The 13,240-nt window shown below is 32.7% G+C and overlaps 1 protein-coding gene and 1 pseudogene across 1 annotated transcript in view; one reads left to right on the top strand and one right to left on the bottom strand.

Moving 5' to 3' along the window:
• COL21A1 (collagen type XXI alpha 1 chain) overlaps window positions 1–13,240 on the bottom strand; it is a 153,140-nt gene that overhangs the window by 103,543 nt on the left and 36,357 nt on the right. Inside the window, exon 2 of the mRNA XM_025042821.1 lies at window positions 1,607–1,732. Coding sequence (XP_024898589.1) covers window positions 1,607–1,694 — 88 coding nt within the window. The 5' untranslated portion in view covers window positions 1,695–1,732. The remainder of the gene's footprint in view (window positions 1–1,606; window positions 1,733–13,240) is intronic.
• Window positions 11,307–12,686, top strand: LOC102892737 (annotated as a pseudogene).

The raw sequence follows: 13,240 nt of genomic DNA, 5'->3' as shown, positions 1-13,240 counted from the left end.
TCCCTTCTCACTCCCTCCATTTCTCTCCTTTCATTTCCATTCTTTTCCTTACCTTTGTCTACTTATATATCTGGGATGGTGACTAGGCTCACATGAAGAGGCCTTGATTTTACAGTTATCGCAACTCACCCATCACCATAACCAGTACTTTCAGGTAAACATGTATAACAGTCGAGAAGTTACCAAAAAAGAAATTTGCTAAAACATGGATTTGTCTCAAAAATATAAGTATGATTATGATATTACTCCTAACGTGCTCTGTGGCAGGTGGTGGTAAAGTACAGTAGGGCACAAGGGGCAGTATTCCAACAATCTCTGCCATGGTGACCACTGCTAGAGTTTAAGGCAGGGAAAGTAAAATGAACTTTGGCCCAGAGGAAGATTTTCTAACCCAAGGGAATGTAGTTCTTCTGTTATTGCTGGAAACTGGTCTGGGGTTGTGCTTTTATTGAGGTTTTGTGGAAGAGATGAAAAGGACAGGAAAGTTGTGTTTGCAAAGCTCTTCAATGTCGTCCTTCCTAAATACTATGAGATCCATTATTGTCTGGACTTGCTAGTGTTTGTGTGTCACTTGATTCAGTGATTTAAACTCTTACAGAGTTATTCTTGGCCCTTCCTATCCCTTCCAGAGTCATGGAGCAGGTATTTCATACCTGCGAGGTTAGCCAAGAGCATGGGTACAAAGCAAATATTGCCATTTATAAACTCCAGACAAAATGCCACTCCCAGAGACCTCTCTCAGAGAGATAAATCACTGGTGTCATAGAAAAGGAATGGACTGAAGATCAAAAGCATAGTTCAAATACTAGTCACAGTTCTAACAAGCTGTATGACACTAGGTAAGCCTCTTAAATTTTGTGAATCTCTTTTCCCACTCAAAAAAAAAACAGACAACAGACTGTCTACCTTGTAGAGAGTTTGGGTCAATTAAACTATGAAAGTGTTATGCAAACATTAAATATTATTGTTTTAATAAATTTTTAGCCAAGTTGTATCAAGTTCTCAAACCATCTAATTTAACTGCTATAGAAATCATAATTAATTCATAGTAGTTTATAAGTTTTATAATGCAAAAATAAGTTTTCAAAAAGAAGTATGTTATCTGTAAATGGTGGCCGGGGAACTACATTAATATAGCCCTCCTTCTCTAATGTAAGCTTTACTACAGGGAATCAGAATAACGGTCACCATTTACCAAGATGTCACTGTGCTTAACCTTTTATATGCATCATCTCATTTACATAGATTATCTCATTATCTTTATGAGATAACTTCATGGATAACCATTTTATGATAACCATTTTATGAGGTAGGTATTTTCTTTTATCTCCATATCAAGATGCTCCTAAAGGGCTGAACAGGAACTCAATACCAGAGTATTTATTCCAAAGCCTGATGAGTTAATAGAATAAACAATTAGCATAGATTTTCTCAAAATTACCCCTGATAAAGCTTTCCCTCTGTTAATGTGTAACATAGCAATTTGATCATTTTAGGGAATTATAGCATCAAAGACAATAAGGTCCTTAAAACCATTACTTGATCTCTCTTATTTGATTTCTACAATCAATTTGTTGTTAACAAAAACAATGCTGATAGTTCTTACTTGATCTTATTTCTCCATCTTCAGCTAATATAGAATTCTGAAGAAGCAGGACTGAAACTATCCAAAGAATTAGAACATGATGAGCCATGTTTCTGTTTTTGTTCTAATATTTTGGTTTTAGGATTCCTAAAAAGAAAAAAAAGAAAAGTTAAATATATTATGAAGACAAATACGTAGCCATTATAAGTTTAATTTTTAAACTGCAATACCCAGTTGGAGTACAGTTAAATTTTACTATTCTTAGAATTAATTTGTGTCTAAAATAGCCACATTTTAATCTATTATGCAAGAGAAATATGAGAAAGAGCTGAGAAAGACCATGATAAGTCTTTTAATTCATAATTATATTGGAAAAGTACGATTTTTTTAAAAGCTTTGGGCTTTGCTCAAGATATTTACTAGACTACCTTTTAGCATATCATGTAGAGCCTTATCACATTCCTTTTATTATCTCAATGGTAGCAATCATTCTTTTAAATATGGATTTGCATTTAAGAAATGCTCAAAGGATATCTGATAAAAATATTTATATAATGCTGAGCAATATAATTTAATTTTTTAAAATGGGGTGTAATTCTATACCTTAAGATCTGTTTTATTTGATTTACAAACACTCAGTTATATGACTTTAATATCCCTTCTAAGTTAGTTCAAGGATTTCGCTTCTGAGTAGAATATAAAAAGTTAGAAGATATTTTCACCCCCAGCAATGAGAACGTGTCAGATTAATTATAAAACTATAGTCTTTTTAAATATAGCAACAAAGATGGCATTTTAAAAAAACCTAAATGAACAAAATTTCAAAAGTTATTAATCCTTTATAAGATAGAAGAGATTCAAGGCTGCTTTTGTTCCTCGAAGAAAGGGAGTCCTCCTCAGGAAGAGGAATTTGCCACAACATGGAAGAAACCAGTCAAGGTTAGTATGACATTAGAATCTTGAGGGGCCCCACCCACAGAACAAATATGCCCTCGCCCTACAATTCCTCTCCATGAGATTTAATTGAGTGCACAGAGTAGACAAGTAATACAGAGAAAGATGAGAACAGTTTGAACAGCCTACAGAGAGCCACTCCCTGTTCAGGTACCCAGGAAATACCTCAAATACAAATCCTTAGCATGCTGAAGGCTGGGAGAAAAGCAACAGAACTGAGAGCAGTCCCTCCAAGGTGTTCTAGTTCTTCACTACAGTGGAGAAAGATATCTCAAAAAGTAGAAAGCCAAAGGAAGGACAGTAAATAATAGAATCCGGAAATATGAAAAGCTGTAAATCATATCAAAAAAATGAAAGAAATCTCCAAAAGTTCTCCCGAGATATGAGAAGCAAGAAAATTTCATTTCTGATCAGGACAAAAACATTCAGTATAAGCAGATCTAGAGATGATCTAAATATCAGAAATATAAAATCAGGGTTTATAAAATGGCTCTAATAAGTGTGTTAAACGATCTAATGAATATGATGGACAACAATGTGAAAAAAATATGAAAATTTTCAGAATATAGATGGAAACTATAAAAAAAAGATACAAACTGAAATGCTGGCAATAAAAAATGTATCATAAAAGAATTCATACAATGGGCTTACCTGCATATATTGAAGGAAAAAATCAGTAAACTTGAAGATAAGTCAATAGAAATTATCCTAAATGAAACCCAGAGGGAGGAGGGACAGTGATAAAAGGAACAGAGCATCTGAAATCTATGGGAAAATATCAAATGATCTTGATTTTGCATACAAGTAATTAGCTTTTCAGATGGAAAGGATAAAGTGAATGAAGAGATATTTGAAAACACAATGGCCAAGAATTTTCCAAATTGACAAAAGTTATAAACAATCAGATTAAAGAAGTTCAACAAATCCCAACAAGATGTAAAATAAAGTAAGTTATACCTAGGTACATCATAATCAGTTGAAAATCAAAGAAAAAAATCTTAAAACTAGCCAGAGAAAAGAGACACATTACATATAGGACAACAATAAAATATTTTAGATGGAAATTTCATAGTAATAAAATGCAACACATCAGAAAGATATTAAAAATCACTTATATATATGAACATCTAATAATAAAGCTTCAGAATACGTGAAGCGAAAAAATTGTTAAAAGCTAAAAAGAGACAAATTCAAGTCATAATTGAGTTTTTAACATTACTTTCCAGCAATTATTGGATTAGACGAAAAATTAGTAATGGTACTGAAGGTTTAAAAAACTTTATTGACTAACTTCGCCTAGTTGACATTTATGGAACACTAACAGCAGAACATACATTCTTTTGTACTGCAAATAAAATAGTCACGAAAATGCTGGAGAAAAAAACAAGCTTCAAATTCCAAAGAATGAGATTACATAGATGATGTTCTTTGACCTAAATAGTATTAAGTTAGAAAAGAAAATCCCAAAATACTTGGAAATTTGGTAACATACTTCTAAATAATCCATGAATTTAAAAAAAAAAAAAAGAGAGAAAGAGAGAGAGAGAAATTACTATAGCTTTGTAGTATAATTTGAAATCAGGGAGCATGATACCTCCAGCTTAGTTTTTTTTTTTTTCACTATTGCTTTGGATATTTGGTGTCTTTTATGGTTCCATACCAATTTTAGCATTATTAGTTCTAGTTCTATGAAAAGAATGCCATTGGTATTTTGCTAGGGATTGCATTGAATCTGTAGATTGCTTTGGGTACTGTGGACATTTTAAGGATATCAGTCCTAACAATCCACGATAAGATATGTCCTTCTGTTTATTTGTATTGTCTTCAATTTCTTTCATCAATGTCTTAAAATTTGCAGAATACAGATCTTTCACCTCCTTGGTATTTTATCCTTTTGGATGCAATTATAAATGGAATTTTCTCAATTTCTCTTATTAGTGTACAGAAATGCAACAGATTTCTGTGTATTAATTTTGTATTGTGCAATTTTACCGAATTCAAAACATTATGGTACTGGCACAAAAACAGACACATAGATGAATAGAACAGAAGAGAGAAATAAACCCTTGCTTATATGGTCAATTAATCTACAATAATAGATACAAGAACATACAATGAAGAAATGACAGTCTCTTCAATAAATGGTGTTGAGAAAACTAAAATGAATCTAGACCATGTTGTTACACCACATACAAAAATATGTTCAAAATGGATTAAAGACTTAAATGTAGGTCTAAAACCATAAAACTGGGGGGAAAAAAACATAGGAAGCAAACTCTTTGACATTGGTATTAGCAATATTTTTCTGCAGTCAAATGCTCTACCCCTGAGCTATACCCCTCTACCTAAGCAATATTTTTCTGGATATGCTTCCCTAGGCAAAGGCGACAAAAGCAAAAATAAACAAATGGGACTACATGAAACTAAAAAACTTTTGCACAGCAAAGGAAACCATCATTAAAACAAAAGAACAACCTACTGAATGGGAGAAAATATTTGCAAATAATATATCTGATAAAGGGTTGATGTCCAAAATACATAAAGAACTTATACGATTCAATATAAAAACAAACAATACAATTAATAAATAGGCAAAGGACCTAAATAAATATTTATCCAAAGAAGACAAACAGATGGCCAAGAGGCATGTGAAAAGACACTCAATGCCACTAATTACCAGGGAAATCAAGTCACAACCACAATAAGATATCACTGCACACCTGTCAGAATGGCTATTATTAATAAACAACAACTGTTGCGGAGGATGTGGAGTAAAGGGAACCCATGTGCACCGTTAGTTGAATTGTAAATTAGTGCAGTTAAAAGTTAAAAATAGAACTGCCTATGATCCAGCAATTCCATGTCTGGGTATATATCAAAGAAAATAAAGACACTAATTTGAAAAGATAATATGCATCATTCATGTTCACTGCAACATTATTTACAATGGCCAAGATATAGAAGCAACCTAGGTTTTCAACAATAGATAAATGGATAAAGAAGATCTGGTATATATACCCAATGGGATGTCACTTAGCAATAAAAAAGAATAAAATTTTGTCATTGGTAACATGGATAGACCTAGAAGTATTACTCTAATTGAAATAAGTCAGACAGGAAAAGATAAATACCATATAATTTCATTTATATGTAGAATGTAAAAAATAAATAAATAAATAAATAAATAAATGAACTCATAGATAGAGAACAAAATGATGTTTGCCAGAGGGGTGGTAGATGGGTAGAAGGGTAGAAAATGTGAAGGGGAATAATAGCTACAAACTTCCAGTTATAAAATAAATAGGTCATGGTGATATAACATGCAGCACAGGGAATATCATCAATAATATTATAATAATTTTGTATAGTGACAGATGGTTACTAGACTTAGCATGGTAATCACACTGTAATTTATAAAATGTTGAATCATTATGTTGTACACCTGAAATTAATGTAATTTGTATGTCAACTATACTTAAACTGATCAATATTTTTTAAAAAAATCAAAATTTTATGATGCAGCTAAAGTACAACTTGAAGAGAAAGTTAAGCTTAAAAGCACATATTAGAAAAAAATGAAGAATCAATATATAAGATTCCAGTTTAAGAAGCTAGACAAAGTACAATACATTAAACACAGAAAGTAAAATTTTTAAAAAATACTAATAGAATATTAAAAAATAAAAGTTAATTCTTTAAATAAATGAATATATTTATAAATCCTAGCAAAAATAATCAAGAAATAAGACAGAAAACATAAATTACCAAAGTCAATATTGAAACAGGAGCTTGCCACTATAGATCCTAAAGATATTAAAAGGATAAAAAGTAGACAGATGAAACGGACAAAGTCCTAGAATACTCTACTTATTGACACAGTTCTAAATTGAGGTTTTCTATTAAAGAAATTGAATTTTTAACCAAAACTTTTCTCACAAAGGAAACTCCAGAGCCACAGAGTTTCACTAGTAATTTCTACCAAACATTTAAGAAAAAAGAATACTAATAAAATTTTCACGAAATAAAGTTAATGAAAATAGAGGAGTGAACTCCCCAACTTTTAGTATAAGGCAAAAATAACCCTAACAGAAAACTAGACAAAAATATTACATGATAAAACTATCATCCATTATTTTTTATGAATAAGGATGTAAAAATACATAATAAAATGTTAGCAAAGCAAATCTAGAAATATATAAAAAGATCATGACCAAGTGAGGTTTATCCCAGAAATGCAAGATTGATTTAAGATTTAAAACTCAATTGAGAAAACTTATTATAACAAGGAACTAAAAAAGAAAAATAATATGAACATCTCAATTGATGCAGCAAAGCCACTTAACAAAATTTAACACCCATTCATGATAAAATTCTCATCAAACTAAGAAATAGAAGGGAACTTCTTCAACTTGATGAATGCCATCAATGAAAAATCTAGAGGTAACACCATATTGAATGATGAAAGACTAAATGTTCTCACTCCTAAACCAGTAAGAAATTAAGGGTATACTCTCATATCACTATTTAAAATGTACAGGAAGCCCAGCCAGTGCCATATGCAAAATGAAAATTAAAAATGTAAAGAAGGAAGAAAAATTATTGACAACTGTCTATATAGAAAAATCTTTGAAATCTACCAAAACACTAGCAGAATTAATAAGTGAATTTAGCAAGGTGGCAAGACACCAGGTTTTTTTTTTTTTCTTTTTTTAAGTGTATCTATAGTGTATCTTAAGTGTACTAGCAACAAAATTGGGGGAAAATTATCATATTCAATAGTACTGAAAGCATCATAGCCCAGCAATAAAGCTAATTAAAATGTGAAAGACCTCTATACTAAAACATACAACACATTGTTGACATTAAAGAAAAGAAAAAATGAAGAATCTATATTCATGGATTAAAAGACTCATATTGGTTACATGTCCATCCTCCTCAAACTGACCTATAGATTCGACATAATCCCAAAAAAATTCCCAGAAGATTTTAAAAGAAATTGAAAAAACTTATTCTAAAATTTATGTAAAATGTAAATGATTTTGAATTAGAATAATCTTATATGAAGAACAACCTTCAATAAAAAAGCATCTTGATTAACAACTAAGTTGAGAACTACTCTCTTACTACGTAAAAATTTTTACACTATCCCATACAATGCAGTAAAAGAAATGCTAGGCCTCTCTATTATGAATTAAATCCTCAGCCTACCTAGAAACTAGTAGCATAAAATAAAATAAAATAACTAGATTAGATAATTTATATTGATTTTGACTTACTATAAATCTACAGTAATCAAGAAAGTGTGCTATTGGCGTAAGGATAAACATATAGAATAGAACATAATAGAGTACAGAAATAAACTCACATTTACATAGTTAATTAATTTTCAATCAAAGTTTCAAGGTAATTGAATAGGAAAGTCTTCAATAAATGGTGCTGGACTAACTGGAATAAATAGAATAAAATGAACCTTGACCCCATCTCATTCCATATACAAAAATTGGTTGAAGCTCAGATCTAAATGTAAAAGCTAAAACTATAAAACTTCTAAAAGAAAACATAAGAGAATATCTTTGCAACCTTGGGCTTAAGCAAATTTTTTTAGGGCACAAAAATCTCTAGTAACTTTAAAAATGGATACATTTTACCATCAATGAAACAAAAAGACAACCAACCGATTAGGACAAGATATTCGCTAATGATGCATCTGATAAGAGATTACTATCCAAAATATATATAATGAACTCATTCAACTCAACAACAAAACAAAACAAACACTCCAATTAAAAAATGGGCATAAGACTTGAACAGATAATTCTCCAAAGAAGAAATACATATGGACAATAGACATATGAAAAGATGCTCAATCATCAGAGAAATGCAAATTAAAACCACAATGAAATATCACCTGACACTTATCAGAATGGCTATCATCAATAAATCAAAGAACAAGTGTTGGTGAGGATGCAGAGAAAAGAGAACCCTTATACATTGTTGGTGAAATTACAAATTGGTACAGCTGCTATGGAAAACAGTATGGAGGTTTCTCAAAAAATTAAAAATGGTTATACCTTTTGACCCAGAAATTGCACATCTGAGTATTTATCCAATTCATAAAGATCTATACACCCCAATATTCATGGCAGCACAATTTATAATAACCAAGATATGGAAGCAACATAAATGCCCATCAACAGATGTTATGGTTCATATATACAATGGAATATTACTCAGCCATTAAAAAAATGAAATCCTACCAATTGCAACATGTATGGACCTAGAGGTTATTATACTGAGTGAAATAAATCAGACAGAGAAAGATAAATACCATATGATTTCACTTATATGCAGAATCTAAGGAACAAAAAGAACAAACTAATCAAAAACGGACTCACAAATATAGTGGACAATTTGGTGATGGACAGAGGGGAGGTAGTTTGGGGGGCTGGGATAATGGGGTGAAGGATTAAAGAAATACAAATTAGTAGCTGAATGTAACTACAGGGAATGTGGTTAGCATTAATATATTGGCTAGGTGGAAAACCAGAGGAGAGAAGGAGCAATTAAGAGGATCATTTTATAAACTATATAAATGTCTAACCAATGTACTGTATACTTGAAACTAATTAAAATAATTTTTTAAATGGATACATTTTTAAATTTCACCAAAATTAAACATTCCTGTTCCTCAAAAAACAAAAACAAACAAAGAAAAACACCATTAGGAGTACAAACCAATATTTAGAATAAAATACTTACAAAAAAAGACTCAAATATAGAATATATATTTTTAAAAACTCCTACAAATTAATAAAAAGAAAAACGATTTTTTTAAATGCATAAATCTTGACCAGACACATTACATAAGATACAGAAATGACCAAGGAACATATTAAATGGTACTCATCATTAGTCATCAGAAAAATGTATATTAAAACCATAATATGATATCATTTCGCACCCACTAATATGGCTAAAATTAAAACTTACAATATTAAATGTTTATGAGGCTATGTGAAGAAATTGGAACTCATACATTGTTGGTAAAAGTGAAAAATGATGTAACTATTTTAGAGAACTGTTAGGTTCAGTTTCTTACTGACTATTAATTCTTCTGCTAGGTATATAACCTAGAAAAATAAAAACATGTGCCCAGAAAAAGACTTTAATGATATTTATTGTGTTTCTATTCATAATAGTCCCAAACTATAAATATCTCAAAAGCTATCGACAGTAGAACAGGTAAACAAGTTATGTGTGGTATATACACATAATGGAATAATATATAACAAGAGAAAAATGAACTACTGTTACAGTCAGCAACATGAATAAATTTAAAATACATTCTTGTTAATGAAAGAAGCCAAACACAAAAGAATACCTAGAACATGATGGCAGTTATATGAAGACCCAAAACACAAAACTAATCTATGGTGTTAGAAATCAGGAAACATTTGTCTTTGATGGGAGAAGTCAACTGGAAAGGCACAAATTAACTTGCTGGTTGATAAAAATATCCTACATTTTCAGTAATAATATTTGGGTATATAAATTTGTCTAAAGCCATTAAACTGAGGCTTGACAACTGTATAATTTGTCGTATATAAATTATACTTTAATGAAAAACAGTCCAATATCATCACTGTCATCTTTCAAATTAGGCTAGCCCCTCTGGTCAAAGTTCTAAAGGTCAAAAAATGTCAGTGGGAGGTATTTTGGGTGAGTCATCACAAGGATGTGTTGTTTTATGGCAACAATGTGCACTAATAAATATTGACTTTCTCCTCAAAGGCCTCAAAATTAAGTTATTCTACTCCTCTACTAAAAACATCTTCATTATTTCTATGTAGTATCTAGTTCCTTCAAAATCCTTGGGCTAAACTTAATAAAATTAAAGACTAAAAATAGTCCCCTCATGACACACTAACTTTTTTATAAGCTGCGTCTTTGTAAAACAGGAAAAGGTAGGAAACTGAAATTCTGGTCCTCAGACTTTTACACACACACACATGCACATGCACACACTCTCTCACATTCACACATTCACACACACACACACAAACACACCCATTGTGTTTTATATTTCTGAAATTAAGGTAGTAGAAAGAAGCACTAGTTGGGCCAGATTGAATTTAGAAGGGCAAAATACTGGCGAACTGGTAAATGAATTAAAAATTAATTCATGCATATATGTATGTATATAGAGTTTGGTTTGAGTTATTAAAATAATACAACTATAATTGTAACTTTTGGAATTTCATAGGTCAAATCATGTTTCCCCAACTATGTAATTAATCAATATCACCTTGTTTATGACAACAGATAGTTAACTAAACAATTGACTTTTTTTTTTGTTATCATATTTCTCTAAACGTAATCTAGTATGATAGACAGGTAATTATAAATCCACATTTTACAGATAAGCTAACGGATTCAAAGAAGCTATTATTTTACACATTGCAGAGTTTGTTTTTATATTGCAGAGTGACTGCTTTCTTGATTCCTTTGTAGAGTACATTACCTAGTTGTCATTAAAGTCACATAACATGAAGTGACTGAAGTAACTTGGTTGTCTGTAATTTGGTGGAGTAATTTAAAATCCCATCTGGGTACAGCAGCTTCTAAATATTCAAGCAACAAAAGAATATACATGTCTGTGCAATCATTCAAAATGAGACCAATAAAAAATAGCCAAGGCTTTTTTGCAACAGGTTTGCTGCCAGAATATAGGTGTCATGAAAACCAATGCTATATCTAACTAAGCCAAATGGGAAAGGAAAAGACTCACATCAACATTGTTGTCACTGGACACGTAGATTCTGGCAAGTCTACCACAACTGGTCATCTGATTTACAAATGTGGTGGGATTGACAAAAGAACCATCTAAAAATTTGAAAAGGAGGCTGCCGAGATGGGGAAGAGCTCTCAAGTATGCTTAGGTCTTGGATAAATTAAAAGCTGAACATGAGCGTAGTATCACTATTGATATCTCCCTGTGGAAATTCAAGATCAGCAAGTATTATGTGACCATAATTGATGCCCCAGGACACAGAGACTTTATCAAAAACATGATTACAGGCACATCACAGGCTGACTGTGCTGTCCTGATTGTTGCTGCTGGTGTTGGTGAATTTGAAGCGGGTATCTCCAAGAATGGGCAAACCCATGAGCATGCCCTTCTGGCTTACACACTGGGTGTGAAACAACTAATCATTGGTGTTAACAAGATGGATTCCACTGAGCCACCTTACAGCCAGAAGAGATACAAGGAAATTGTTAAGGAAGTCAGCACCTATATTAAGAAAATTGGCTACAACCCTGACACAGTAGCATTTGTGCCAATTTCTGGTTGGAATGGTGACAACATGCTGGAGCCAAATGCTAATATGCCTTGGTTCAAGGGATGGAAAGTCCCTGTAAAGATGCCAGTGCAAGTGGAACCACGCTGCTTGAAGCTCTGGATTGTATCCTTCCACCAACTCATCCACCTGACAAACCTTTGCACCTGCTACTCCAGGAGGTCGACAAAACTGGTGGTGTTAGAACTGTCCCTGTGGGTCGAGTGGAGACCGGTGTTCTCAAACCCGGCATGGTGGTCACCTTTGCTCCAGTCGATGTAATAAGTGAAGTAAATTCTGTTGAAATGCACCATGAAGCTTTGAGTGAAGCTCTTCCTGGGGACAATGTGGGCTTCAATGTCAAGAATGTATTTGTCAAAGACGTTCATCGTGGCAATGTGGCTGGCAACAGCAAAAATGACCCATCAGTGGAAGCAGCTAGCTTCACGGCTCAGGTGATTATGCTGAACCACCCTGGCTAAATCAGTGCCGGATATGCACCTGTGCTAGATTGTCACACAGCTCACATAGCTTGCAAATTTGCTGAGCTGAAGGAGATTGATCATTCTGGGAAAAAGCTAGAAGATGGCCCAAAGTTTTTGAAACGTGGTGACATTGCCATTGTTGATATGGTTCCTGGCAAGCCCATGTGTGTTGAGAGCTTCTCTGACTATCCTCCTCTGGGCTGTTTTGCCTTTCGTGACATGAGACAGACAGTTGCTGTAGGTGTCATCAAAGCAGTGGACAAGAAGGCAGTTCAAGCTGGCAAGGTCACCAAGTCTTCCCAGGAAGCTCAGAAGGCTAAATGAATATTACCCCCAATACCTGCCACTCCAGTCTTAATCAGTGGTGGAAGAATAGTCTCAGAACTGTGTGTCTCAATTAGCCATTTAAGTTTAATAGTAAAAGACTGGTTGATGATCACAATGCATCGTAAAACCTTTAGAAGGAAAGGAGAATGTTTTATGGACCATTTGGTTTTTTGTATGTGGCAGTTTTTAAGTTATTAGTTTTTAAAATCAGTTCTTTTTAGTGGAAACAACTTGACCAAAAATCTGTCACAACATTTTGGGATTCCATTAAAACAAAGTTTAATAAGAAAAAAAAAAAGATAGCCAAGGAACATGGAGCACAGTGTATTTTATTTGCCTGTGCCAGCAAATCCACTGAAATCAGGCCATGGGATTCTGTTGGTAGTTTTAAGCTGTGTTTAAAAAGGAGCACTTTTCAACTAATGAACAGGACAAACAGAGACTCATAGACATGGACAATAGACTATTGGTTACCAGAAGGTGGCAGAGAGAGGGAGGAAGATGGGGTAAAAGGGGCTAAATGTGTGGTGACATTAAAGAATTGAAAGAAA

The sequence above is a fragment of the Pteropus alecto genome, unplaced genomic scaffold (genome assembly GCF_000325575.1).
Source record: "Pteropus alecto unplaced genomic scaffold, ASM32557v1 scaffold7, whole genome shotgun sequence".
Lineage (NCBI taxonomy): Eukaryota > Metazoa > Chordata > Mammalia > Chiroptera > Pteropodidae > Pteropus > Pteropus alecto.
The sequence above is the reverse complement of the archived record's forward strand: the minus strand, read 5'-3'. Positions and strand labels throughout refer to the sequence as shown.